The sequence below is a fragment of the Ambystoma mexicanum genome, chromosome 8 (genome assembly GCF_040938575.1).
Source record: "Ambystoma mexicanum isolate Mex_15411 chromosome 8, UKY_AmexF1_1, whole genome shotgun sequence".
In the NCBI taxonomy this organism is placed as follows: Eukaryota; Metazoa; Chordata; class Amphibia; order Caudata; family Ambystomatidae; genus Ambystoma; species Ambystoma mexicanum.
In genome coordinates, this window is record NC_090929.1 from 1,182,581,449 (window position 1) to 1,182,606,200 (window position 24,752).

At 47.7% G+C, this 24,752-nt stretch overlaps 1 protein-coding gene across 4 annotated transcripts in view; it reads right to left on the reverse strand.

The window, feature by feature from the left end:
• Nucleotides 1-361: 361 nt before the first annotated feature.
• The window catches only part of LOC138472869 (interferon-induced protein with tetratricopeptide repeats 5-like), a 156,957-nt gene continuing 132,566 nt past the window's right edge, over nt 362-24,752 (reverse strand). For 3 of the 4 annotated variants that reach the window (XM_069611261.1, XM_069611259.1, XM_069611260.1), the window contains exon 2: nt 362-4,533. In XM_069611261.1, the coding sequence (XP_069467362.1) occupies nt 3,072-4,533 (1,462 nt within the window). In that variant the 3' untranslated portion in view covers nt 362-3,071. Of the gene's footprint in view, nt 4,534-7,260; nt 7,284-24,752 lie in introns of those variants that run through there. The other variant, XM_069611262.1, reaches the window with a different exon arrangement.

Here is a 24,752-nt window from a genome sequence, read left to right on the forward strand (position 1 = left end):
TTGCCTTTGTCTCTTTCCTTAGAGTGTAGATTGCATTTACTTACTAGTAGGTGGAATTGTCATTCTATTAAAGACTTAGAACTAGGTTTTATCCTACCCTGCCATGTGCATATGATCCATTTGATATGCATTGCTTCCCTACCTCATATCTACCTCTCCTTTCAACACCAGGACTAATTCCTCCATACAAGGACACGGACCCGGTCCTTCCCCATTCCCATTTTAATCCGGGGCTGAGGAGCACAATGGATTGCTGTGGTTGTGTTTACTTCTTTCACTCGATGCTTTCAGCAGCTTTCACAGGTTCTCCCTTTATGACAGCATTATGTCCTCGATGGTTTTCAATGCGATTGACTGCCAGTAAAGTTTACTGTGCGCGTTTATTTTGAAATCGGATTACATCACATCACCATGTAAAGTAGCCAGACTTCTTACATTGTGAGCATACAGACATTTTACACACCAGAATAAAAAGAACATATATATACAGGCATGACTGTAGCACATCAGCGGATGTATTGCTCATATTAGAGAACAAAATCAATGAAAGTTAGGAAAGCATGTATGGTTTATCTATATTACAATGCTTGTTTTGGTGTGCAAGGTGCCATACCAGTGTTTATTGGTGAAGGATTTCATAACCTATTGATCAATCAAATGTCGTGCAACATAAACTTAAGGCTAAACATGCAATCAATTGTGCCTTTTATAATATGCAAAAGATTTACCACTTGGGTGTTTGGATCCTCATTTTCTTTTTTTATAATATTTACACTTAAAAAATCCTTCCCTTTAAAATATTAAACGGGAGATTTCTTGTATTATCTACATCTTTAAAATGCAAACGAAAAAGTACAGTAACAAACAGATGCAAGCATCTGGTTATGAAGCTTCATCTTGCATGTGAACACAAGGAGTGCCTCTGTGGTGGAAAAGGGCTGTGATGCCTTTTTGCCGATTCAAAATGTATCACAAGAAACATGTATTGAAATGGCCTTGAAGTGAAGGAGGCTTGGAATAGCTCATTGTGGGAGGGCTCACGAGAAAGTGGAGGCTGTGTTCTGACAGATTGAGGGACCAATGGTTGCAAAAACTGAAGCCACTAGAAAGGGACTGTGCAAATGGAAGGAGGAGAGGCCTCTTGACAACAGCTACACATGTATGGAGAAGGAAAGCCAGGGCTAACACAATTTTACAAAGTGAGCTAGCCAAACGTTTGCATTTATTTCAGAGTGCACATTATGACAATTTGGACTGCATTGATAACAAAGCCCACCTGTTTTGTCAACCTATGCTTCTCAAATCACAGAACATGAAGTACTCTTATACAGCAGAAGCAAGTGCAGTTCAGGGTTGACACTTTTTGGGTGGTAAGTAATGGACATCTGGGTGGTTAGCTCAGGAGAAAAGCGCTGGCTTCTCACATGGCACCGGCCTGAACTTCAAAACGTGAATCGACTGGCAGGTCTGATCAACATTCCGTGGTCAATAACATGAGTACAATTAAATGGGGTTCCAATAACTGCTGCTATTACAGCACATAGAAGATGGAGGAAGTTGGAATGCAGACAGTATATTATACCCACATGTAAGTGTGCCATGTCCACTTAACTTTGCCAAAGTAAGCACATGCATTTTACAGACAGTTTAAAGATGACTGTGACTGGAGTATTCTGGGAACAATGAACGTAGATGGTATTTACTTTGCATGGTCATTTCTAATTTAATGATGACTGATGTTCATTGTTATTTAGCAGTAGCAATGGTAATTGAGGAGCGAAGGCTTTACTCTTAATTTACATCTGTAGTTGACATAATTTGTGATCTTTGTGCACTTTATGTGAATTATTCTCTTTTTGGCATTACAACCTTTCTGTGGGCAAACGGTTCTGTTTATATATTGGAGATATCATTAAAAGAAACACCAACCATGGTACACTTCATTCAACAAAAGCTGGGTTTGAGAAGACTTGCTGAGCTAAGCAATATTCCTCAATGCTATGCTATGTAATTGGGATTTTAAACTGCACAACGCTGCCATTTGCATGCTCTCCGGGCACACTGGCAGGTCTGAAAGAGTAGGGTTAGTGGGGAGACAGGGAAAATGCAAGATAGCTTTCCCGTTGTGTTGATGCATGCAGTTTGAGAGTACCCTGAGCTATGCCTAAAGGTCTGTTTCTAGTTATGTAGGGATGGAGCTGGTCAAGCAGGCCAGTGACAAGACCATGCATGTATTTGTGTACTTGAGGGTGCGTGGTGCTAGGCTGCATTGGCCGAGAATGTGATATGTAAGTAGACTGTAGAGATGTAGCATTCTGTTGTTTGATGGGTGTGGAGAGGATATCCTAGAATCTCTAAGTAACCAAGAGTCACAGGTTATGCCTCATACGTTTTTTATAAACAAATACATATTATTGAATTGCCATGTGTTAGTGCCTTAGTTTGTATGCATATAATGTCATTTGATAAATCAACACCAAATTAGATTTCTCAGCCTAAAACTTAATTTTATCTTTAATGCTCGGAAAATATTGTCACAGAAGGTTGTCCAATGGTGACAATGCTGTGCAATCTTATAACAAACAAGGATGTCCCATTAAACCCATTGGGAAGTTTAATATACAATATTGTTAATATGGGTGCTATTATAAACCTTATTACATCTTGCTTATTTAGTACAACAGATGCCAAGAAAACATCTCCAAACTCTTTTCACTCACAAAAGCAAAATAATTATTTTTATCGAAAAACAGTTCACAAAATGCAATAATAAATTACAGTAATTGTTTTGTAGTTTTGAACGAAAAGGTATCGGGGATTGCTTTTGGCATTTGTTGTACCTGATAATGAAGATTAGTTGAATTTAAGGTTCATAATGACAGTTCTGTTGCAAATATAGCTTTTTGTGTTTCTTGTCACAATACTGTACAGTCACATTAAAATACATAATTTTTCAGACTAATGTGAAATGCAGGCTGCCTGAAAGGAAATCAATGAAATAGTTAATTTTTGGAGGGAATGTGAAAGAGAGTGATATGTAGATAGAGGTATTTGTGCATTAAGGATATGAATCATATTGAAAGACGCATATCACACAAACCAGACAAGTATTCCTCATTGTCAGGCTCCAGCTGAAGTGCTTTCTCATAGCACTCAATCGCTTCCATCTTTTCTCCATCAAGTTGATGCATGTATCCAAGGGCACCAAAAGCTGTGGCATTCCGTGCATTTCTTTGAAGCATTTTCTCAGCTAAGCGCTTCAGACAAACTTTACACATATGACGTTCATAATTTGCATCTTTGATCATCAGCCCTCTTTTATAATGCCTGATGGCTTCAGTTTCCGATTTTTTGTGATATTCTAGGTAGCGTCCGTAATTTAAGTTTACCTGTTGACTCTCTTGAGGAGTAAGATTAGCCATAGCAAGGACTTTCGTGAATGTTTCCTCTGCTTTTTCGTATTGGTTTGCTTCAACGTACATGTTTGCCAGGTCCGTATATGCATAAATAAACATAGGTTTTTTTTCGACAACCAATTCAAAATGATAAATTGCATTTCGAATGAGTTCTTCCTTTTCAACGTTAGAGCTTCTGGGAGGATATGATAATTTTGAATATTTCTCATTTTTCTTCATCTGATTTAACTTTTCCCTGTAGCAAAGACCTATTTGGTGATGGAGAATCCCAGATGTTGGTGTCAGGTTTATAGCCCGTTTCAGAAGCTTCAAGGATTCATCTGGTGACCCCTTCTTTCTGTAGAACTTGGCAGCATAACGGAGGAGATATGGAAGATCTGGGGTCTTCTCGAGTGCCTCGTTCATGTATTGCTCAGCCTCTTCATATTGTTTCATCTCTTGCAGTTTCAAACTAAGAAGACTCATGACAACAGTTTCCCTTGGATTCAACTTCACTGCACGGCGCAACAATTCTAAGATTTCACCATCACTTTCGGTGGTTTTCTGTTTAAAAAAACCGTAGAGACGATACTCTGCTATGGCATACCCATAATTCCATTCTGGTTCATCAGGTTCCAATTCTAGAGCTTTTTGGAAACAATCCTTTGCTTTTTCATAATACCTTCCTGCAAACTTAAGACAGGACCAACCCTGCTCTCCATATATTTCAGAAAGTTGAACCTTATAGCGGAAAGGGCTTGATAACGCTTTGCAGGCATCTTCAACTTTGGTTATGTATGTGTGAGCATCGTCCAGTTGGTTCAGGTGATAGTACACCCAGGAGAAATTCCCATAGGTAACAATGCTTTTCCTGTCTTGGTCATCAGTATGATTCTTCTGGATAAAATGCGCTGCCTTCTGGAGACTTTCAATAGCCTCTGCATTGTTTCCTTTCAGGTGCTTCGCATAAGCAAGCAAATTGTATACCATGGACTTGTTTTCCGTTATGCCAAATTCAATTTGCTCATACATTCTGTCCTCCAAATCATCAAGGTTTGTGTCATCCCTCAGCAGCCCCCACGTGAAGTGGCATTCCATTTGCAAGAGACTTTGATTCAAGTTATTTTTGGTAACCTCACTGTAGACATAAAGATAACACTACATTAATGCAAACATAACCATAGCAAATTGAACAAGTCTATAATACTTCAATTGGCAGATGTATATGATTTACAAAACTGCGAAACCACATCATGAATGTGCAAGTAAAATAGAGTAAATTGAAACATGAATCACATATACAGAAGGAAAATAGTATATAGATCACTGTTTTTGGAGTTAATTTCTATGCAGGGTTAATTTCTTCACTTATTTTAAGGTGAACACCTTTTAATGCATCATCCTTTAGGTCATTTTTGGGAAATATTCACTTGAAGGTTTCATGAATTTGCATATAATCAATAGTCATGAATCCGTTCCATCCTACTGAAATAGGAAGAACTAACCTAAGACAAGGAAGGGTTTAAAACAGTTCCACTTGTTTATTGGCAAAGCAAAGGGGTGTCCAGGTTCACTGCCATCATCAGTGTTTATTTTCTTTATTTAGAAGTTGTGAATACACTTAAAAGAAAATCAAATACATTATAAAACAATATTAACCTTAAATGCCTGATTGAAGAAAACCTAATATGAAACTGGATCTGACACAGATTCCAGAGGTGCCTTGAACAGGACTCTAAAGAGGATTCCACAGTAAACATTAGGGACCAGATTTGAAAAGGTTGTGACATCCAGTGTTGTAAACCTTCAGGTAAAGATCTCTTGGATACAGAAGATTTCCATTCAAGGGAAAGGTAATGTGTGGATATTATTAGCACCCGGCGGTGTCACTCAGCCAATAAGTGGAGTAGGAAAGTATGCATTACACAATAGCAATTGCCTGGATTCTTAACTCTTGAATCGGGTTGGCACACTGCTGGACCCCACACCCTCTGAGGCTCCAAAATAGGCCACCTGTGAGGAGTCAGTAATGCAAGGCGGACAACTGTTTGATGATTTATCAAAGTATGCCATTTTATTCTTAAAATAATATTTTAAAAAAATGCTTCATTGATCCCACTCTACTGTGAATTTCCCTGCCTATCCAACTCTAAGGGAACCCACTCTAGCACAGAATAACTGGCTACACACTCAGCAATAAACATGCAAAGAAAATATATGGCAATACAACATGACATGAACAACATTCACAGTTCCTGAATAACCTTCTAATGTCCTGGGTAATTTTCCTTCCCCAGAATTCAAAGTCAACTCTGGAAATATTCAACCAAAGAAAGAAAGGTCTTGAATAATGTCATGATGTTTCAAAGTCCAAGTAAAAGTTCATTAACCAAAGTTCCACTGGCAACAAATCTCTTCTCCCTGGGTAAAATATTCACTTTACACAAAAAAATGTGTCAGAGTTCAAAAAGGAAATGCAATCTGCACACTGTTAGTAACACACATTTCTTGGTCAACAGCTAGGATTTATTTAGTTACAGTTTGTAACATTCACAATGGTATATTTGTCAAGATGACTTCTCAGTACTGCTGCTTCTATTTCAACAACCACACTTCTACTTGATTTACAATGAGTCACCTTTCTCTCATAGTATTCCACCTTGTTTAGACTACTGCAATGTTGCATCGACTGACAAGCAGATATACCACCACAGTTTCAGTACTTTGGACTACTTTCACAGCTTCAGTGATTTGACTTTTAGACAGGCTTCAACAAGATATACTTTAACGTACTTCAACACCCTGTGGTAGGCCAGGCACTCTTCCTCTGAATATCTATTTTTAAAAGGGGCAGCCTCTTTGCCTCTCTTGTCTGTCTGCCACAATGACAATTTGCCTTTAAGACTCACTTCTCTCTGCCTTCCACAGTCTTTGGCACTACAGGTTGTGTCTTCTTCAAAATCATCTTTACAAGCAGTCTGTTTCCCTTCACCAGCTTCACCTATACCTTTCTGCCAGCTATCAGCCCAATTAATTATCCAGAAACCTTGGTGTGACTCTGTCAGCTTCAGGTAATGCTTGCACACTTGTATCTTAGGCCAATTAACTGTTAGTAACTTCAAAATATAGTTAGATTGCTTTTCAACTTCGAGAATGTTAATATGGGGAAACACTTGGCATGGGATATGCTTGTTCTCTGCTTCAGTAATATATACATGTTAACTTCTTATTTGTGAAAGGTATGCCTTGTTCAAGTAAAGAATAGAATGCAGTCTTCCTTTAGAAATCACAATTAGGCAAACGCAACAACTCCATGATGTCGTTTTCAGAGTTTAAAAATGTAAATTTCGGTATTGAATTGTATTCTCATGTAACGTGAAGGAAAGAGTTCAGTCCTCCTTTGGGAATCACAATTAGGCACATGCGACCATGTAGTTTTTAGAAGTTAAAGACTGGTTGGGTATTTGGTAATGGTCTTTGCAACGTTCAATTTCTTTAAATGGTGTCTCGTGACCACTCCTTCAAATAGTAACAGTCTTATAATGGTGAACAATGGATGTAAGCAGTATTCTCTTCATACGCGAGTAAAAGGACTTTTCATTTAAACTCAAGTGCTACATTTCCCATTATTCAGGTACTTCAGAGTAACAGTCTTAGAATGGTGAACAAGGGATGTAAGCAATATTTTATTTCTACGCCAGTAAAAGAACTTCTCATTTACATGCAAGTGCTACATTTCCCATTATTCAGGTACTTCAGATTCAATTAACAACTTCTCGCTTTACTCATACACGAGTGAATGGGGAACTAGATACTGTTGTCGGCAATGCTTGCACAAGGTATTAGAGTGCTGAGTTTCACTTACCGTCTTCTTCAACACTTGCTCTGTGGCTTGCACTGATTCTACAACCTCCACCATGTCTTCTGCTGCTTCTGGCTGCTTAAGGACACACACCCTTCCTCTGTGAAGGTGTCTCTGATCCGGCCACACATTCCTGGAGCCCCTCTTGCTCCTGAGACTCACGGCTTGGTAACTGCTCCTCGCCTCAGTGTCTTCAGCACGTTCAGTACGCGGCAACCATGGCAATCGGGCTCACATGAGGAAAGCCAGGTCTCCTGCACGCCTTCCGCTATACAGCCACTGCACTTCAGAGTTTGGGGAAACAGGACCCTCTCAGAATATGCAGGTGAAATCTGCTCTCGCCATGTTCCGGCATCCCTTTTGTTCTCCCACTTCTGCTTGGTTTGCCAGTCTCGTGCCTTCTGCCTTCTTCCTTCTGATACTACTGCTATGGCTTGCATTCCAGTCACAGTTCCAGCTCCCTCATCTTCTTCCAATTCCATGCAACTCAGGGTGGTTTGTATGCCTCCCAGGTTTTTTCAGGTGTGGGCTCGTAGGCCAATTGCCTGACTCATGCAACTTCAATCCTCTTCCTGGTCCCAGTACATCTGGGATTCTGGGACGTGTAGTGCCCTTCTGCAAATGTGTTTCTTCTAGCAATTTTAAGATTTGTTTTCCCTGAACACATTAAAAGATGGACTGTTAGAATTAGCTGTTACAGAGGAAGGTAAGTTATTTAAGACAACATTTCCATACTCCTTTACATTATACCCTTGGGAGTAAGAAGGGTGTTTTACTTGGGAAACTTTGGAAGATTCTTCTGTTTTTAAAGGGGAAGTGCGCTCAAAAATGGTATTGTCCCGATCGTTCTGGCATGTCATGTTAAGCATACTGTGATCAATCATAAAAAAGGTTCCTATGCATCTTATCTTAGTTTTCCTCACTTTTACACATGCAAAAACAACATGTAAGGCGTGGCCATCTTGTGCTAATCTTATCCGTCGATGCATTGTTCTAAATTCAAATGCCCTTGCGGCAATAATACAGATCGCCCGCCCCTGAAGCTGACATCACTTGTCCGAACGATCTGCTCCACCTATTTTCATTACATTCATGGCCAGCGTAGCCCAACGTGCCACGTCATCACCCACACCTGCAGAAACAGGAAGATCAACACAGATAGCCACACAGAGAGCGTACCTTCTCTGTCTTGCAAAAAATATCAATAGTCTGCAATGTAACAAGTGCTTTTATTTTTTAAAGACCGTTCACAAGAGTATAAAGTCCACGAAAGGACCAATATTTTTTTGTCCATGTAAGTCAGAGCTAACAAACATTGCATGACTCATGGCATGCTGTTTACGATGAATGGTAATTCTTGTGTGTCCTTGTGTTTCCTTATGTTACAGTAGCAAACATTCAAATGATCCATTTGGTGCTCCGTGTGGGAGAAGAAATTGATTATTTGCACTTTCAAGCCCACCGCTTTTGTTTCTGCATTTTGCTACATCTGGAATGCTGACAGGTAGCTCCTTGTTGCTGGAACTGCCAAAGGGCAGATTGGTCCCAGTCGGTCGTCCCACATAACGGTGATCGAAAAAACACTGTTTATGGTAATCCGCCAATGTTGATTGAAGAATCCGTCTGCTGGTAGCTGGAAACTATTGCATGGGCAGTACGGTGCAAAATATCTGCGAACATAACACAATAAAAAATACATTTCAGTACCCATTCTGTACTCTAATATAACAAGTTACTGTATAACTCATAACTGTTTGAAACCAAATCATAAGCACAAACCACAAATATTGAACACAGGCATGACAACATGGGGTAGTACTTGAGACCACCAGTTGCGTACAAGTTGTGCGCTATGAAGTAGGTATCGCTCCCAATGCGACGGAGAACCACATGGAGAAAACGAAGAACAAAGATAGCAACCTTTTAGGTTGAGCCACTGACAGATGTCATTATAACGAAGCTGGCAAGATGACTGATCGATGAGCAACCGCTCTGTACGACGTATCGCATAAGTGCATAAGTGTAAACTAACTTTAGGACTGTCCACTCTCAATATAGTAAATGTTATCATTTTTGTGGCTATTCCACAACTGGTGTCCTTCGAGCAGTTGCTGACTAGTGTTCAAGCCCAAATAACAAAAAAGGCGCTTGTTTTCAGCGATCGGAGGCAGAGAAGTGTAGGTTTTGATTTTGAAATAGAATGCAGGGAAAACAAAATACAAGGCAATGATGCGTGCCTGTGTTTCAGAAAAGGAAGTACAGTTTCAAACTTCCATGTAAAATGTTATGCCACGTTAACGTGTAAACATTCCGGAATGGTGTGTGTTGCTGCAACACACGTGTTTATATCAGCCCTTAAAGGAAATTCTATATAAACCCCACCTCACCCTCGCCCAGAACTGTTTCATGCCACCAAGCGCATTCCGTGTTGATGTAGTAGTCGGCTGTAGCATAATATCATACTTTTCACAATGTTACTTGTGAGAGTTAGATAGACCATACCTTTGCTACATGGAGAGATGAGCTCAGCTTACACACGCTGTAATTTTCAGATGGCTGAGCAAAAAAAACAATTGTAGCCTGCCATCCTACGTAATACTGTTATGTACACTGTCTTACCAATCAACGGTGCATTTTCAGACACTGTGTGTGATGTCATTACTGGTGCTGTGGCCTTTCGCAAGGCACCAACATTCACACTGTATTCAGAGAACCTTTGTGATACTTTTTTTGTATTCTGTACATTTAAACAGTGTTATCCTTGCTAGCTGCTGTGATGCTGGAAATGCATTGGAGGGGCAGGGCCTCCCTGTCCTTGTCCTGTAGTCCTTTTTCATTTGTGTTCTGTATTATTTTCAGACAAGGAGTCCATGTGGGACTCCTGACAGTGCAGCTCTTCCTGTTTTTGGTTTGGTGTACAGACCCATGGGATACCCTTATGGCACTCATGGGTGTGGGGTACAGCCCTGTGCCGCAAGTGTATGTTTTTGGGCACCTGTGTGTGGCCCACAGAGCAGGGTATGGTCTGGTGGCAGCTCCATGCTGAATTTGACAGGTGCTCTGAGTATCCTCCATTTTGGGATACCCAGGCCCTGCCATTGGAATCAGTTGATTCCTGATAGGAAACAAGATGGCCCCTGTGTCCTCTTGCTTTCTATTGCCTGTTACCTTGTTTTCCCAAAGTCCTGGGAAGCCCTGACTCTGTCCCTTCTCCCTGACTGGCTGTTGGGTAGAAGTTCCATATATGGTGTTGTTGTGAAGTCCAGGCCACACTGGCTGGAGCCTTCCCAGTGACTGTATGTTGTGGGTACACCCTATGGGTTGGACCTGGGTGAATGGAGTGTGTGACCAATATGCACTATTTGTTGTGGATGTTTGGTATCTGGTGTTTGACAAAATGACTGAGACAGCCCTGCCGAAAACTGGTATGAATGCAGTGTGTAGTGTTGAATGGCTGGGTGTGATGCTGGAAATGCATCAGAGGGACAGGGCCTCTGAATCCTTGTCCTTTACTGCCTTTTATCGTGTGTTCTGTCGTGTTTTCTGCCCAGGAGTCCATGTGGGACTCCTGGCAGTGCAGCTCTCTCTTTTGGTTTGGTGAACAGACCCATGGGATACCCTTATGGCACCCATGGGTAGGGGTACAACTCTGTGCCCCTAGTGTATGTTTTTGGGCACCTGTGGGTGGCCCACAGAGCAGGGTAGGGGCTGGTGGCAGCTCCATGCTGAATTTGACAGGTGCTCTGGGTGTCCTCCATTTTGGGATACCCCAGCCCTGCCATTGGGATCAGTTGATTCCTGATAGAAAACAAGATGGCCCCTGTGGCCTCTTGCTTTCTATTGCCTCTTACCTTGTTTTCCCAAAGTCCTGGGAAGCCCTGACTCTGTCCCTTCCCCCTGACTGGCTGTTGGGTGGAAGTTCCATATATGGTGTTGTTGTGAAGGCCCAGCTAGACTGACTGGAGCCTTCCCATTGACTGTATGTTGTGGGTACCTCCTGTGGGTGGGACCTGGGTGAATGGAGTGTGTGACCAATATACACTCCTTGTTGTGGTTGTCTGGTTTCTGGCATGTGAGACAAAGACTGAGACAGCCCTGCCCGAAACTGGCCTGAATGCAGTGTGTAGTGTTGAATGGCTGGGTACTTGTCCCAATCCACATTCCTTGTTGTGAGTGTCTGAAAGGGAGGAGTGTGGCCTGAATGCACTGTGTGCCTGATTGGCTGACTGACTGCATGAATGCCCTTCTGTGTGATTGGCTGCTGTGTGTGTGCCAGCAGTGTGGATGAGAGACAGGATAGTATATCTGGGGACCTCTCACCACTGGAAATTGTTCAGAAGCGTTCAGAAGCTGAGTCTCCACTCAAGAGTAACTGGAACTGCTGACCCTCGACGCCCAGCTGGAAGAAGAAGACTTGCTGTTGCATTTGCTTCGACCGATCCGAAGGCTGCCGTGCTCGTCGAGGACTGACCCGAGAGAGGACCTGGCTAGGCGCCCTCTTCCCGTGCTCCGAGGGACCATCGAGCACCACTGAATCTTCGCCGAAGCTCCCTGGACGCCAGACCATCGAAAGGCTGCCGACCGGAGAAGGGGACTGCCGAGGAGATCGAAGTGAAGCACCCGGACATCGACGCCGTCGAAGTCCATTGCCGTCGACCAGGGTTCGCAGGTCTGTGTAACCGCTGGAGGCCCGTCGAAGTTGTGTTGCCCAGCCATGGGAACCACTTGACGCCGTGCCGCCGACGACCGGAGCCGTCCGCTCCTTGCCTAAGAACATTTGAATTGAAGGACTCCCTCGACCGCACCGTCGACCGCTTTATCCTGCCGGAGAAAGTCGAGGACGACCAACGCGCCGAGGAGAATCCGCCGGTGGGTTTCCCGCCACCTCACGACCCCAAAGACTCGAGTGACTCGACGCCCTTGCTGGGCCACCGTCATTCACAATCTTTGCGGTCCAGAACTAGTGTCGCCGAGGTGCCCCGCACGCCTCTTCCTCGCAGGACGCCGACGTCTCGACGCCGACGAGCACCGCTCAGATCGAAGCCTGCCGCCTCATCGACGCCGTTCTACCCCGTTTGTTGTCGGACGTTCGACGCCCCGTGTCTCCCGCTTGAAAGGGAAGGCATTCAAGAAGGGCCGTCGATTCCCCGACACCGAACACCGAGTTCCTCGACGCTTCTCGACGCCTCTCGACGATCCGTGACTCCTGCTTTAAAGGGGGTCATTCAAGAAGGATCTGTCGACGCCTCTTCGAAGAACTCGACTCCACCAGGTACATTGGGGGGGTAAAAACATTGTAAGAGAGAATAAGACTATTGAACAATATATGGACTGGGCTTGTGTTATATCTCTTTATTTTACAGGTTGTCCAGGTGGGGGGATCTCCACACAGAACGGTGTCCAGTAGCAAGGGCCAGTCTTCTGCCCATTGATTCAACCATCTGTTTTCTCTCCTCTCTCTATTGCTGGTTTCCTTCTTATTGATCTGTGTGCCATTTTAACAGTATTGTGAATGCACTTTAATGAGGTCTAATATTAGTGGTACCACTTTAGAATTGTAGATATTTACCATTATTGATTTTCCTGAGCACAAAGTGTGTTATTGTGATAACTGTACATAACCCTTGAATATTAATTATATAAAGACTGTGTTTTCAGTAATACAGTGTGTGGACATTCCTTTGTGGGGGCTTGGGGATACACTGTACTTAAGAACCAGCCTGCATCACCTCCTGAGAAGCTAGGCCTTGATTGCTCGTCCATAGCTACCATAATAGAGAATCTTGGCTGGGGTCCTCTGTGCCTCTCCTCTACCATATAGAGAGCGGAAGTACAGACCCCCCCACCGGTCTTTACAAGCTGGTGGCAGCGGTGGGATGCTTATGGTTTTAAGAATCAGTGTATAACCGTGCCACTTACAAAATATCCGCACTTTATTAGATTAAGGTTTGGGTGTGTACCAAATAACTGCATCACAAGCAATGGAGCCCATTGCGAATGGTAAATTGACTAGGATGAGCTTAGAGGCTCTCCAGAGTGCTTGTGAAGCCAGGGAGTTAGACTTTGTGGATAAGTCTAGGGCGGAGCTGATAGCTGCCCTGGTGGACTACCAGACTGATGGTGAAACTCTTGATGAAGGGGGGATGCAACCAGTGAGGACTCTGCCCCTGGGGTTGTCACTGAATCTGTTTCTGGGAATGCCGCCATTCCTGCTGCCTCTGTTCCAAACCCCAGCAATTCCATGGAACTTGAGTTATTAAGGATGAAGTTAGCCTTTGAATACCGCAAGTTGGAAATAGAAGCTGAGCTTAAGAAAGAGGAGCTGGCATAGCAAGTGGAACTCAAGAATAGGGATCTTGCGCTCAAAGACAAGGACACTGAATGTCAGAGAATCCAGTTAGAGAAAGCTTGAGTGGAGACTTCAGCTAAACCAGTTGAGAGTGGCAGGTCCCCAGCCACCAAGTTTCTGAAAGATTTGGTTGGTGTGTTTGTGGAGGGTTCAGATATCCTCCAATGGATTGAAGCGTTTGAAATGGCTTGTGCAATTCATGATGTGGATAAAAGAGATTGGGCTAAGTGTTTGTTAAGCAGAGTGCCTCAAACTGGATATGACTGTATTCTGAAGCTGAGTGTGGAAGAAAGGGGTCAGTATGAGTGTATGAAGTCTGCTTTAATTGCCAAGTTTGGCAAGACACCTACCCAATACCTTAAAAGGTTCAGGGATTTTAAGAAAAGAGAGAATATGTCTTGGGTTGACTGGGTGAGTGCTGCGCACATGAACATGATGGGGTGGATTGATGGATACAAGGTTAAGACTTTTGTTGAATTGTCCCACCTGTTGTTTTTTGAGCATTTTTCTGAAGCCTGTTCACCAGAGCTGCGTCAGTATGTTGCTGACCAGAACATTTTGGACCCCTTTAAGCTGGCTAGGTTGGCTGACAAGTGGGTCTCCCACCGGGTGTCCCCTAAGGACTCCAGTGGGAAGGACAAGTACAAAGAAAAGGGGACCTCTCAGAAAGCTGAGGAGTCCCAAAAGCAATCACAGTCGGGTAAACCAAAACCTTCCTCTCCTAAGACCCAAAAATCTAGTGGGGATAAGTCCTCTGTGGGTGGGAATAAGAGTAGTGGTCCACCTGCTGCAAAGCAGGCTCCCAGTGGTTCCAGTACCGTACCCCGCACTCCTGGCACTTGTTGGGACTGTGGGGCTCTGGATCACAAAAGGGATGACTCCAAGTGTAAAGGTAAGGCACTTGGAGTACAGGCTGTCAGCCTGACCTACCCTTACCCCGTGTCTGAGGTGGAGGCCACTGTCCTCCCCTCCTCTACTGGGATCACATTTGGTGCTCCGGTAGAGATTTCCTTAGTGTCCCTTGGGGCCTGGGACCAGTACGCAGAAGTACTGGCGACTATCCCGCAGAACACCCGTAGGTTTTTGAGAAGTGTCCTCTTGAATGGCCAGCCTTCTACTGGTTTGAGAGACACTGGGGCAAGCATGAGAGTGGTGGACAGGACCCTGCTCAAGCCAGAGGACTATGTAGGTGCTCCTCTGAGAACCACCAGGTTAGCTGGTGGGCCTCCCAAATTATCGCCTGTAGCCTTAGTCACACTCATGATTGGAGACAAGACAGCAAAGCTTCCTGTCCTGGTTCAGGACAATGTCCCTGCTAACATTCTGTTAGGAAATGATCTAGTAGAGTTGGGGTTGATCTCGGATGGTCTTCCCATGACTGCGGCTGCGGTCACTAGGTCACAGGTGACAGCGGGTCTGACTGTGAGTCAGGTACCCGAGCCAAAGGCGAGGCCTAAGGCAAGAAGAAGGAAGACCAATAAGGCCACCTCTTTGGGGGGAACACCTTCTCTTCCTGCTGTTCCGACAGCACCCATTGGGATCCATGCTCCGGACGGGCTGGGTCCAGTGGAAAACCCAAACTCAACTCCTGTGGGAGAAGAGACAGAAGACTCTCCTGTGGGAGAGGTTCTCAACCCGGAGGATCATCCCGACCTTCAATGCTTGTTAGCTGAAGGGGGACCCTCCCGGGCGGACTTCTGTAAAGGGCAGAGAGAGTGTCCCTCTCTCGAGGGTCTGCGGACGCAGGCCCTGTCCCAGGCACAAGGTGAAGTGCCTAGGACATTCAAGATTTATTGGGAGGGTGAGCTCCTTGTTAGTGAGCCCACTAAGCCTGAACCTGGTGCCCTCAAGAGGTTGGTGGTACCCCAGGTTTACAGGCCCTTCCTACTGCAGTTGGCGCATGAGGTGCCCTTGGCTGGTCATCTTGGTACCAAGAAGACTAAGCAGAGGCTCTCTGCCCATTTCTACTGGCCTCGGATGGGAGTGGAAGTGGAGTCCCACTGCCGGACCTGCCCCACTTGTCAGTTATCTGGCAAAACTGGAGGCAGGGTCATTGCCCCACTGCAGCCATTGCCAGTGGTCGGCACACCATTTGAGAGGGTGGGCATCGACATCGTCGGTCCCCTTGACCCTCCCACTTCAGGTGGACATCGGTTCATCCTGGTCTTGGTAGATCATGCCACCAGGTACCCTGAGGCAATACCCCTTCGGACTGTTACTGCCAAGGTGGTTGCCAGGGCTCTCCTGGGCATTTTCACCCGTGTTGGATTCCCCAAGGAGGTTGTCTCTGACAGAGGATCCAATTTCATGTCTAGTTACATGAAAACCATGTGGAAAGAGTGCGGGGTAACCTACAAGTTCTCCACCTCTTACCACCCCCAGACCAATGGTCTGGTTGAGAGATTTAACAAAACTCTCAAGGGCATGCTAGGTGCTTTGGAAGAGCCCCTAAGGAGGAAATGGGATCTCCTCCTGCCATGCCTGCTGTTTGCTTACAGAGAGGTACCTCAAGAGGGTGTTGGTTTCAGCCCCTTTGAGTTACTCTTTGGACATCCCGTGAGGGGGCCCCTCGCCTTGATCTGAGAAGGCTTGGAGGCCACCCCTCCAGGTCCCGCCAAGCAAGTGGAGGACTATGTGTTAGGCCTCAGGCGGAGGATGACACAAATGATGGGTCAGGCAACAGCAAATCTCAAGGCCAGCCAGGAATTGAATAAGTACTGGCATGACCTTAAAGCTTCACAAGTGGATTGGACAACGGGGCAGGAAGTCCTTGTGATGGAGCCTACAAAGCCTAGAGCTTTGGCCGATAAATGGACTGGACCCTTCCGGATAATCTCCAAGATGGGCGAAGTCAATTATCTGGTTGACATGGGTGCCTCTGGGGTAGCCCCTCAGGTATTCCATGTCAACAGGCTCAAGCCTTTCCACAGGCGAGCCGAGGTCTCATGTCTCTTGCTAGCTTCAGGGCAAGAAGAGGATGAGAGTGAGCCCCTTCCTGATTTGCTGCATAGCAACCCTCATGATGGCTCAGTGGAGGGCGTACGTCTCTCTCCAGATTTGACAAGAGAGCAGCAGAGGGCCTGCAGGGCTTTGCTCCAGCAGTATGCCTCTCTGTTTTCACTGACACCGGGCCTTACACCGTGGTGTAAGCACGAAATTGACACTGGTGACAGTGTGCCTGTCAAAAGCAGGTGCTACCGTATGTCAGATACCGTCAAGAACCACATCCAGGCTGAGGTCGCCAAGATGTTAGATCTGGGTGTTATTGAACCCTCAACCAGTCCCTGGTCCAGTCCAGTGGTCCTTGTCCCCAAGGCAAGTTCCCAGGCGGGTACCAAGGATTGGAAGTTCTGTGTGGACTACCGAGGAGTCAATGCCGTCACCAAAACTGACGCGCACCCATTGCCCAGGGCTGATGAGCTCGTGGACACCATAGGTGCTGCCAAATTTGTGAGCACCTTTGACCTTACCTCAGGCTATTGGCAAATAGCTCTGACGGACCATGCCAAGGAAAAGACGGCCTTCTCAACACCTGAGGGACTCTACCAGTTTAGGGTCATGCCTTTTGGGTTGAAGAATGCCCCTGCCACCTTCCAGAGATTGGTCAACCATGCGCTCAGTGGGCTGGAAGCCTTTTGTGTGGCTTACTTAGACGACATTGCCGTCTACAGTTCCACCTGGGAAGAGCATTTGACACATCTGGATAAGGTGTTGCAGGCCTTGAAAAGGGCTAACCTCACTATCAAGGCCACCAAGTGCCAGATAGCTCAGGGGAAAGTTACCTATCTTGGTCATGAGGTAGGAGGGGGTCAAATCCAACCTCTCTCCAGTAAAGTACAGGATGTACAGAACTGGGAGACTCCCACTACTCAAACCCAGGTGAGAGCCTTTTTGGGTCTCACTGGGTACTATCGCAATTTCATGGCAGACTATGGAACCATAGCTGCACCCCTGACAGCTCTAACTTCACCCAAACAGCCTAGGAAGGTTAATTGGACCGAAGACTGTCAGAGGGCCTTTGATGGCTTGAAAGAAAGTCTGTGTAGGGCACCTGTGTTGTGTGCGCCTGACTACAGCCGACCCTTTATCGTCCAGACGGATGCCTGCGACACCGGAATTGGAGCTGTCTTGTCCCAGTTAGATGACAAAGGGAGAGAACATCCTATCATATTCATCAGTAGACAACTCAAGGGTAGAGAACTTAGGTGGGCTACTGTTGAAAAGGAGTGTTTTAGCATAGTTTGGAGCCTTAGGCGTTTTAGGCCCTACCTTACGGGGTCTACCTTCAAGGTCCAAACAGATCATAAGCCCCTGAAGTGGCTTATGCAGATGAAGGGTGAGAATCCGAAATTGCTCAGGTGGTCCATTAGCCTGCAAGGGCTAGACTTCACCATAGAGCACAGACCAGGGAAGAGTCACGATAATGCAGATGGCCTTTCCAGAAGGTATGTTGACCGTCTGGATGAGCGTGTCTATCCCGTGGGAGATTAGACACCCTCCACCTCAGTCTGGGGGGGGCGACTGTGATGCTGGAAATGCATCAGAGGGACAGGGCCTCTGAATCCTTGTCCTTTACTGCCTTTTATCGTGTGTTCTGTCGTGTTTTCTGCCCAGGAGTCCATGTGGGACTCCTGGCAGTGCAGCTCTCTCTTTTGGTTTGGTGAACAGACCCATGGGATACCCTTATGGCACCCATGGGTAGGGGTACAACTCTGTGCCCCTAGTGTATGTTTTTGGGCACCTGTGGGTGGCCCACAGAGCAGGGTAGGGGCTGGTGGCAGCTCCATGCTGAATTTGACAGGTGCTCTGGGTGTCCTCCATTTTGGGATACCCCAGCCCTGCCATTGGGATCAGTTGATTCCTGATAGAAAACAAGATGGCCCCTGTGGCCTCTTGCTTTCTATTGCCTCTTACCTTGTTTTCCCAAAGTCCTGGGAAGCCCTTACTCTGTCCCTTCCCCCTGACTGGCTGTTGGGTGGAAGTTCCATATATGGTGTTGTTGTGAAGGCCCAGCTAGACTGACTGGAGCCTTCCCATTGACTGTATGTTGTGGGTACCTCCTGTGGGTGGGACCTGGGTGAATGGAGTGTGTGACCAATATACACTCCTTGTTGTGGTTGTCTGGTTTCTGGCATGTGAGACAAAGACTGAGACAGCCCTGCCCGAAACTGGCCTGAATGCAGTGTGTAGTGTTGAATGGCTGGGTACTTGTCCCAATCCACATTCCTTGTTGTGAGTGTCTGAAAGGGAGGAGTGTGGCCTGAATGCACTGTGTGCCTGATTGGCTGACTGACTGCATGAATGCCCTTCTGTGTGATTGGCTGCTGTGTGTGTGCCAGCAGTGTGGATGAGAGACAGGATAGTATATCTGGGGACCTCTCACCACTGGAAATTGTTCAGAAGCGTTCAGAAGCTGAGTCTCCACTCAAGAGTAACTGGAACTGCTGACCCTCGACGCCCAGCTGGAAGAAGAAGACTTGCTGTTGCATTTGCTTCGACCGATCCGAAGGCTGCCGTGCTCGTCGAGGACTGACCCGAGAGAGGACCTGGCTAGGCGCCCTCTTCCCGTGCTCCGAGGGACCATCGAGCACCGCTGAATCTTCGCCGAAGCTCCCTGGACGCCAGACCATCGAAAGGCTGCCGACCGGAGAAGGGGACTGCCGAGGAGATGGAAGTGAAGCACCCGGACATCGACGCCGTCGAAGTCCATTGCCGTCGACCAGGGTTCGCAGGTCTGTGTAACCGCTGGAGGCCCGTCGAAGTTGTGTTGCCCAGCCGTGGGAACCACTTGACGCCGTGCTGCCGACGACCGGAGCCGTCCGCTCCTTGCCTAAGAACATTTGAATTGAAGGACTCCCTCGACCGCACCGTCGACCGCTTTATCCTGCCGGAGAAAGTCGAGGACGACCAACGCGCCGAGGAGAATCCGCCGGTGGGTTTCCCGCCACCTCACGACCCCAAAGACTCGAGCGACTCGACGCCCTTGCTGGGCCACCGTCATTCACAATCTTTGCGGTCCAGAACTAGTGTCGCCGAGGTGCCCCGCACGCCTCTTCCTCGCAGGACGCCGACGTCTCGACGCCGACGAGCACCGCTCAGATCGAAGCCTGACGCCGTTCTACCCCGTTTGTTGTCGGACGTTCGACGCCCCGTGTCTCCCGCTTGAAAGGGAAGGCATTCAAGAAGGGCCGTCGATTCCCCGACACCGAACACCGAGTTCCTCGACGCTTCTCGACGCCTCTCGACGATCCGTGACTCCTGCTTTAAAGGGGGTCATTCAAGAAGGATCTGTCGACGCCTCTTCGAAGAACTCGACTCCACCAGGTACATTGGGGGGGTAAAAACAATCACTGAGAAGGGTATTCAGCAGTCAGTCAGCCAATCGGGCATACAGTGCTTTCAGGACATTCTCCTCCCTCTCAGACACTCACAACAAGGGATGTGTATTGGGACAAGTACCCAGTGTAAAGACCGGTGGGGGGGTCTGTACTTCCGCTCTCTATATGGCAGAGGAAAGGCACAGAGGACCCCAGCCGAGATTCTCTGATATGGTAACGCTGGTCGAGCAATCAAGGCCTAGCTTCTCAGGAGGTGATGCGGGCTGGTTCTTAAGTACAGTGTATCCCCAAGTCCCCACAAAGGAATGTCCACACACTGTATTACTGAAAACACAGTCTTTATATAATTAATATTCAAAGGTTATGTACACTTATCACAATAACGCACTTTGTGCTCCGGAAAATCAACAATGGTAAATATCTACAATTCTAAAGTGGTACCACTAATATTCGATTAGAGTGCATTCAACAAGGCTGTGAAAATGCCACACGGATCAATAGCAATGAAACCAGCAATAGAGAGAAGAGAGAAAGCAGACGGATGAAACAATAGGCAGACGACTGGTCCTCGCTACTGGACACAGCTCTGAGTGGAGATCCCCCCACCTGGGCAACCTGTAAAATAACGATATATAAAACAAGCCCAGTCCATATATTGTTCAAGAGTCTCGTTCTCTCCCACAATGTTTTACCCCCCCAATGTACCTGGTGGAGTAGAGTTCGTCGGCGAGGCATCGACCGATCCTTCTGGAGTGACTCCCTTTAAGGTAGGAGCCACGGATCGTCGAGAGGCGTCGCGGACTCGGGGTTCGGTGTCGGGGAATTGGCGGCCCTTCTTGAATGTCGCCCCTTTCAAGCGGGAGACACGGGCGCCGAACGTCCGACCGTGAACCGGGTAGAACGACGTCGATGAGGCAGCAGGCTTTGATCCGAGCGGTGCTCGTCGACGACAGAGCGTTGGCGTCCTGCAAGGAAGAGGCGTGCGAGGCACCTCGGTGACGATAGTTCTGGACCGCAAAGAGATGAAGAAGAACTGTGGCCCAGCAAGGGCGTCGAGTCGTCGGCGTCTCTGCGGTCTTTGGGTGGCAGGAAACCCACCGGTGGATACTCCTCGGCGCGTCGACGGTCAGGCCTTCTCCCACAGGAGACGGCACGGCGATGCAGACGAGAGCGTCCGTTGATCAAGTTGAAGTTCTTAGGCAAACGGGAGCACGGCGGCTCCGGTCGGCGACGGCGGTCGTCGACAGTGGCGGACAACAGTCCGGGTGCTTCGCTTTGGGATTCCTCAGCAGTCCCCGTATCGGGTCGGCAGCCTGTCGTAGGTCTGTCTACCAGGGAGCGTTGGCAAAGGTCAGCTGTGCACGATGGTCCCTCGTAGCTCGGGAAGAGGGCGCCTTACCAGGTCCTCTCTGGGTCAGTCCTTGGAGACACAGCAGCCTTTAGATCGTGAAGGAGAGCCACGGCAATCCTTCTCCTCCAGCAGGGCCTCAAGGTCAAGCGTCAGTTACTCCAGTTACTCGTCGTAGTGGACTTCAGCTTCTGAACAATTTCCAGTGGTGAGAGGTCCCCAGATATACTATTTGGTCTCTCATCCACACTGCTGGCACACACTCAGCAGCCAATCGTACAGAAGGGCATTCATGCAGTCGGTCAGCCAATCAGGCACGCAGGGCATTCAGGCCACTCTTCTCCCGCTCAGACACTCACAACAAGGAATGTGGATTGAGACAAGTACTCAGCCATTCAACTCTACATACTGCATTCAGTCCAGTTTCGGGCAGGGCTGTCTCAGTCTTTGTCTCTCATGGCAGAAACCAGACAGCCACAACACGGAGTGCATATTGGTCACACTCCCCATTCACCCAGGTCCCACCCACAGGCGGTACCCACAACATACAGTCAGCGGGAAGGCTCCAGTAAGTCTAGCTGGGCCTTCACAACAACACCATATACGGAACTTCCACCCAACAGCCAGTCAGGGGGAAGGGACAGAGTCAGGGCTTCCCAGGACTTTGGGAAAACAAGGTATCAGGCGATAGAAAGCAAGAAGCCACCGGGGCCATCTTGTTTCCTATCAGGAATCCACTGATTCCAATGGCAGGGCCGGGGTACCCTAAAATGGCGGATACCCAGCGCACCTGTCAAATTCAGCATGTAGCTGCCACCAGCCCATACCCGGCTCTGTGGGCCACCCACGGGTGCCCAAAAACATACACTAGGGGCACAGGGTTGCACCCCTACCCATGGGTGCCATAAGGGTATCCCATGGGTCTGTTCACCAAACCAAAAGAGAGAGCTGCACCGCCAGGAGTCCCGCATGGACTTCTGCGCGGAAAACACGACAGAACACACGATAAGAACAGAAAAAGGACAAGGATACGGAGGCCCTGTCCCTCTGATGCATTTCCAGCATCACAGTCGCCCCCCCCAGACTGAGGTTAGGGTGCCTGATCTCCCACGGGATAGACACCCTCATCCAGACGGTCAACATACCTTCTGGAAAGGCCATCTGCATTATCGTGACTCTTCCCTGGTCTGTGCTCTATGGTGAAGTCTAGCCCTTGCAGGCTAATGGCCACCTGAGCAGTTTCGGATTTTCACCCTTCATCTGCATAAGCCATTTCAGGGGCTTATGATCTGTTTGGACCTTGAAGGTGGACCCCGTAAGGTAGGGCCTAAAACGCCTAAGGCTCCAAACTATACTAAAACATTCCTTTTCAACAGTAGCCCACCTAAGTTCTCTACCCTTGAGTTGTCTACTGATGAATATGATAGGATGTTCTCTCCCTTTGTCATCTAACTGGGACAAGACAGCTCCAATTCCGGTGTCGCAGGCATCCGTCTGGACGATAAAGGGTCGGCTGTAGTCAGGTGCACACAACACGGGTGCCCTGCACAGACTTTCTTTCAAGCCATCAAAGGCCCTCTGACAGTCTTCAGTCCAATTAACCCTCCTAGGCTGTTTGGGTGAAGTCAGCGCTGTCAGTGGTGCGGCTATGGTCCCATAGTCCGCCATGAAATTGCGATAATACCCAGTGAGGCCCAAAAAGGCTCTCACCTGGGTTTGAGTAGTGGGAGTCTCCCAGTCCTGTACGTCCTGTACCTTACTGGAAAGAGGCTGGATTTGACCCCCTCCTACCTCATGACCAAGATAGGTAACTTTCCCCTGAGCTATCTGGCACTTGGTAGCCTTGATAGTGAGGTTAGCCCTTTTCAAGGCCTGCAACACTTTATCCAGGTGTGTCAGATGCGCTTCCCAGGTGGAACTGTAGACGGCAATGTCGTCTAGATAGGCCACACAAAAGGCCTCCAGCCCACTGAGCGCATGATTGACCAACCTCTGGAAAGTGGCAGGGGCATTCTTCAACCCAAAAGGCATGACCCTAAACTGGTAGAGTCCCTCTGGTGTGGAGAATGCCGTCTTTTCCTTGGCATGGTCCGTCAGAGCTATTTGCCAATAGCCTGAGGTGAGGTCAAAGGTGCTCACAAATTTGGCAGCACCTATGGTGTCCACGAGCTCATCAGCCCTGGGCAATGGGTGCGCGTCAGTTTTGGTGACGGCATTGACTCCTCGGTAGTCCACACAGAACCTCCAATCTGTGGTACCCGCCTGGGAACTTGCCTTGGGGACAAGGACCACTGGACTGGACCAGGGACTGGTTGAGGGTTCAATTACACCCAGATCCAACATCTTGGCGACCTCAGCCTGGATGTGGTTCTTAACGGTATCTGACATACGGTAGCACCTGCTCTTGACAGGCATGCTGTCACCAGTGTCAATTTCATGCCTACACCACGGTGTAAGGCCCGGTGTCAGCGAAAACAGAGAGGCATACTGCTGGAGCAAAGCCCGGCAGGCCCTCTGCTGCTCTGTTGTCAAATCGGGAGAGAGCTGTACTCCCTCCACTGAGCCGTCCTGAGGGTTGCTATGCAGCAAATCAGGAAGGGGCTCACTCTCATCCTCTTCTTGCCCTGAAGCTAGCAAGAGACATGAGACTTCTGCTCGCCGGTGGAAAGGCTTGAGCCTGTTGACATGGAATACCTGAGGGGCTACCCCGGAGGCACCCAGGTCAACCAGATAATTGACTTCGCCCATCTTGGAGATTATCCTGAAGGGTCCAGTCCACTTGTCTGCCAAAGCCCTAGGCTTGGTAGGCTCCATCACGAGGACTTCCTGTCCCGGAGTCCAATCGACCTGCGAAGCTTTATGGTCATGCCAATACTTATTCAGTTCTTGGCTGGCCTTGAGATTTGCTGTTGCCTGGCCCATCATCTGTGTCATCCTCCGTCTGAGGCCTAACACATAGTCCCCCACTTGCTTGGCGGGACCTGGAGGGGTGGCTTCCAAGCCTTCTCGGATCAAGGCGAGGGGCCCCCTCACGGGATGTCCAAAGAGTAACTCAAAGGGGCTGAAACCAACACCCTCTTGAGGTACCTCTCTGTAAGCAAACAGCAGGCATGGCAGGAGGAGATCCCATTTCCTCCGTAGGGGCTCTTCCAAAGCACCTAGCATGCCCTTGAGAGTTTTGTTAAATCTCTCAACCAGACCATTGGTCTGGGGGTGGTAAGAGGTGGAGAACTTGTAGGTTACCCCGCACTCTTTCCACATGGTCTTCATGTAACTCGACATGAAGTTGGATCCTCGGTCGGAGACAACTTCCTTGGGGAATCCAACACGGGTAAACATGCCCAGGAGAGCCCGGGCAACCACCTTGGCAGTAATAGTCCGAAGGGGTATAGCCTCAGGGTACCTGGTGGCATGATCAACCAAGACCAGGATGAACCGATGTCCACCTGAAGTGGGAGGG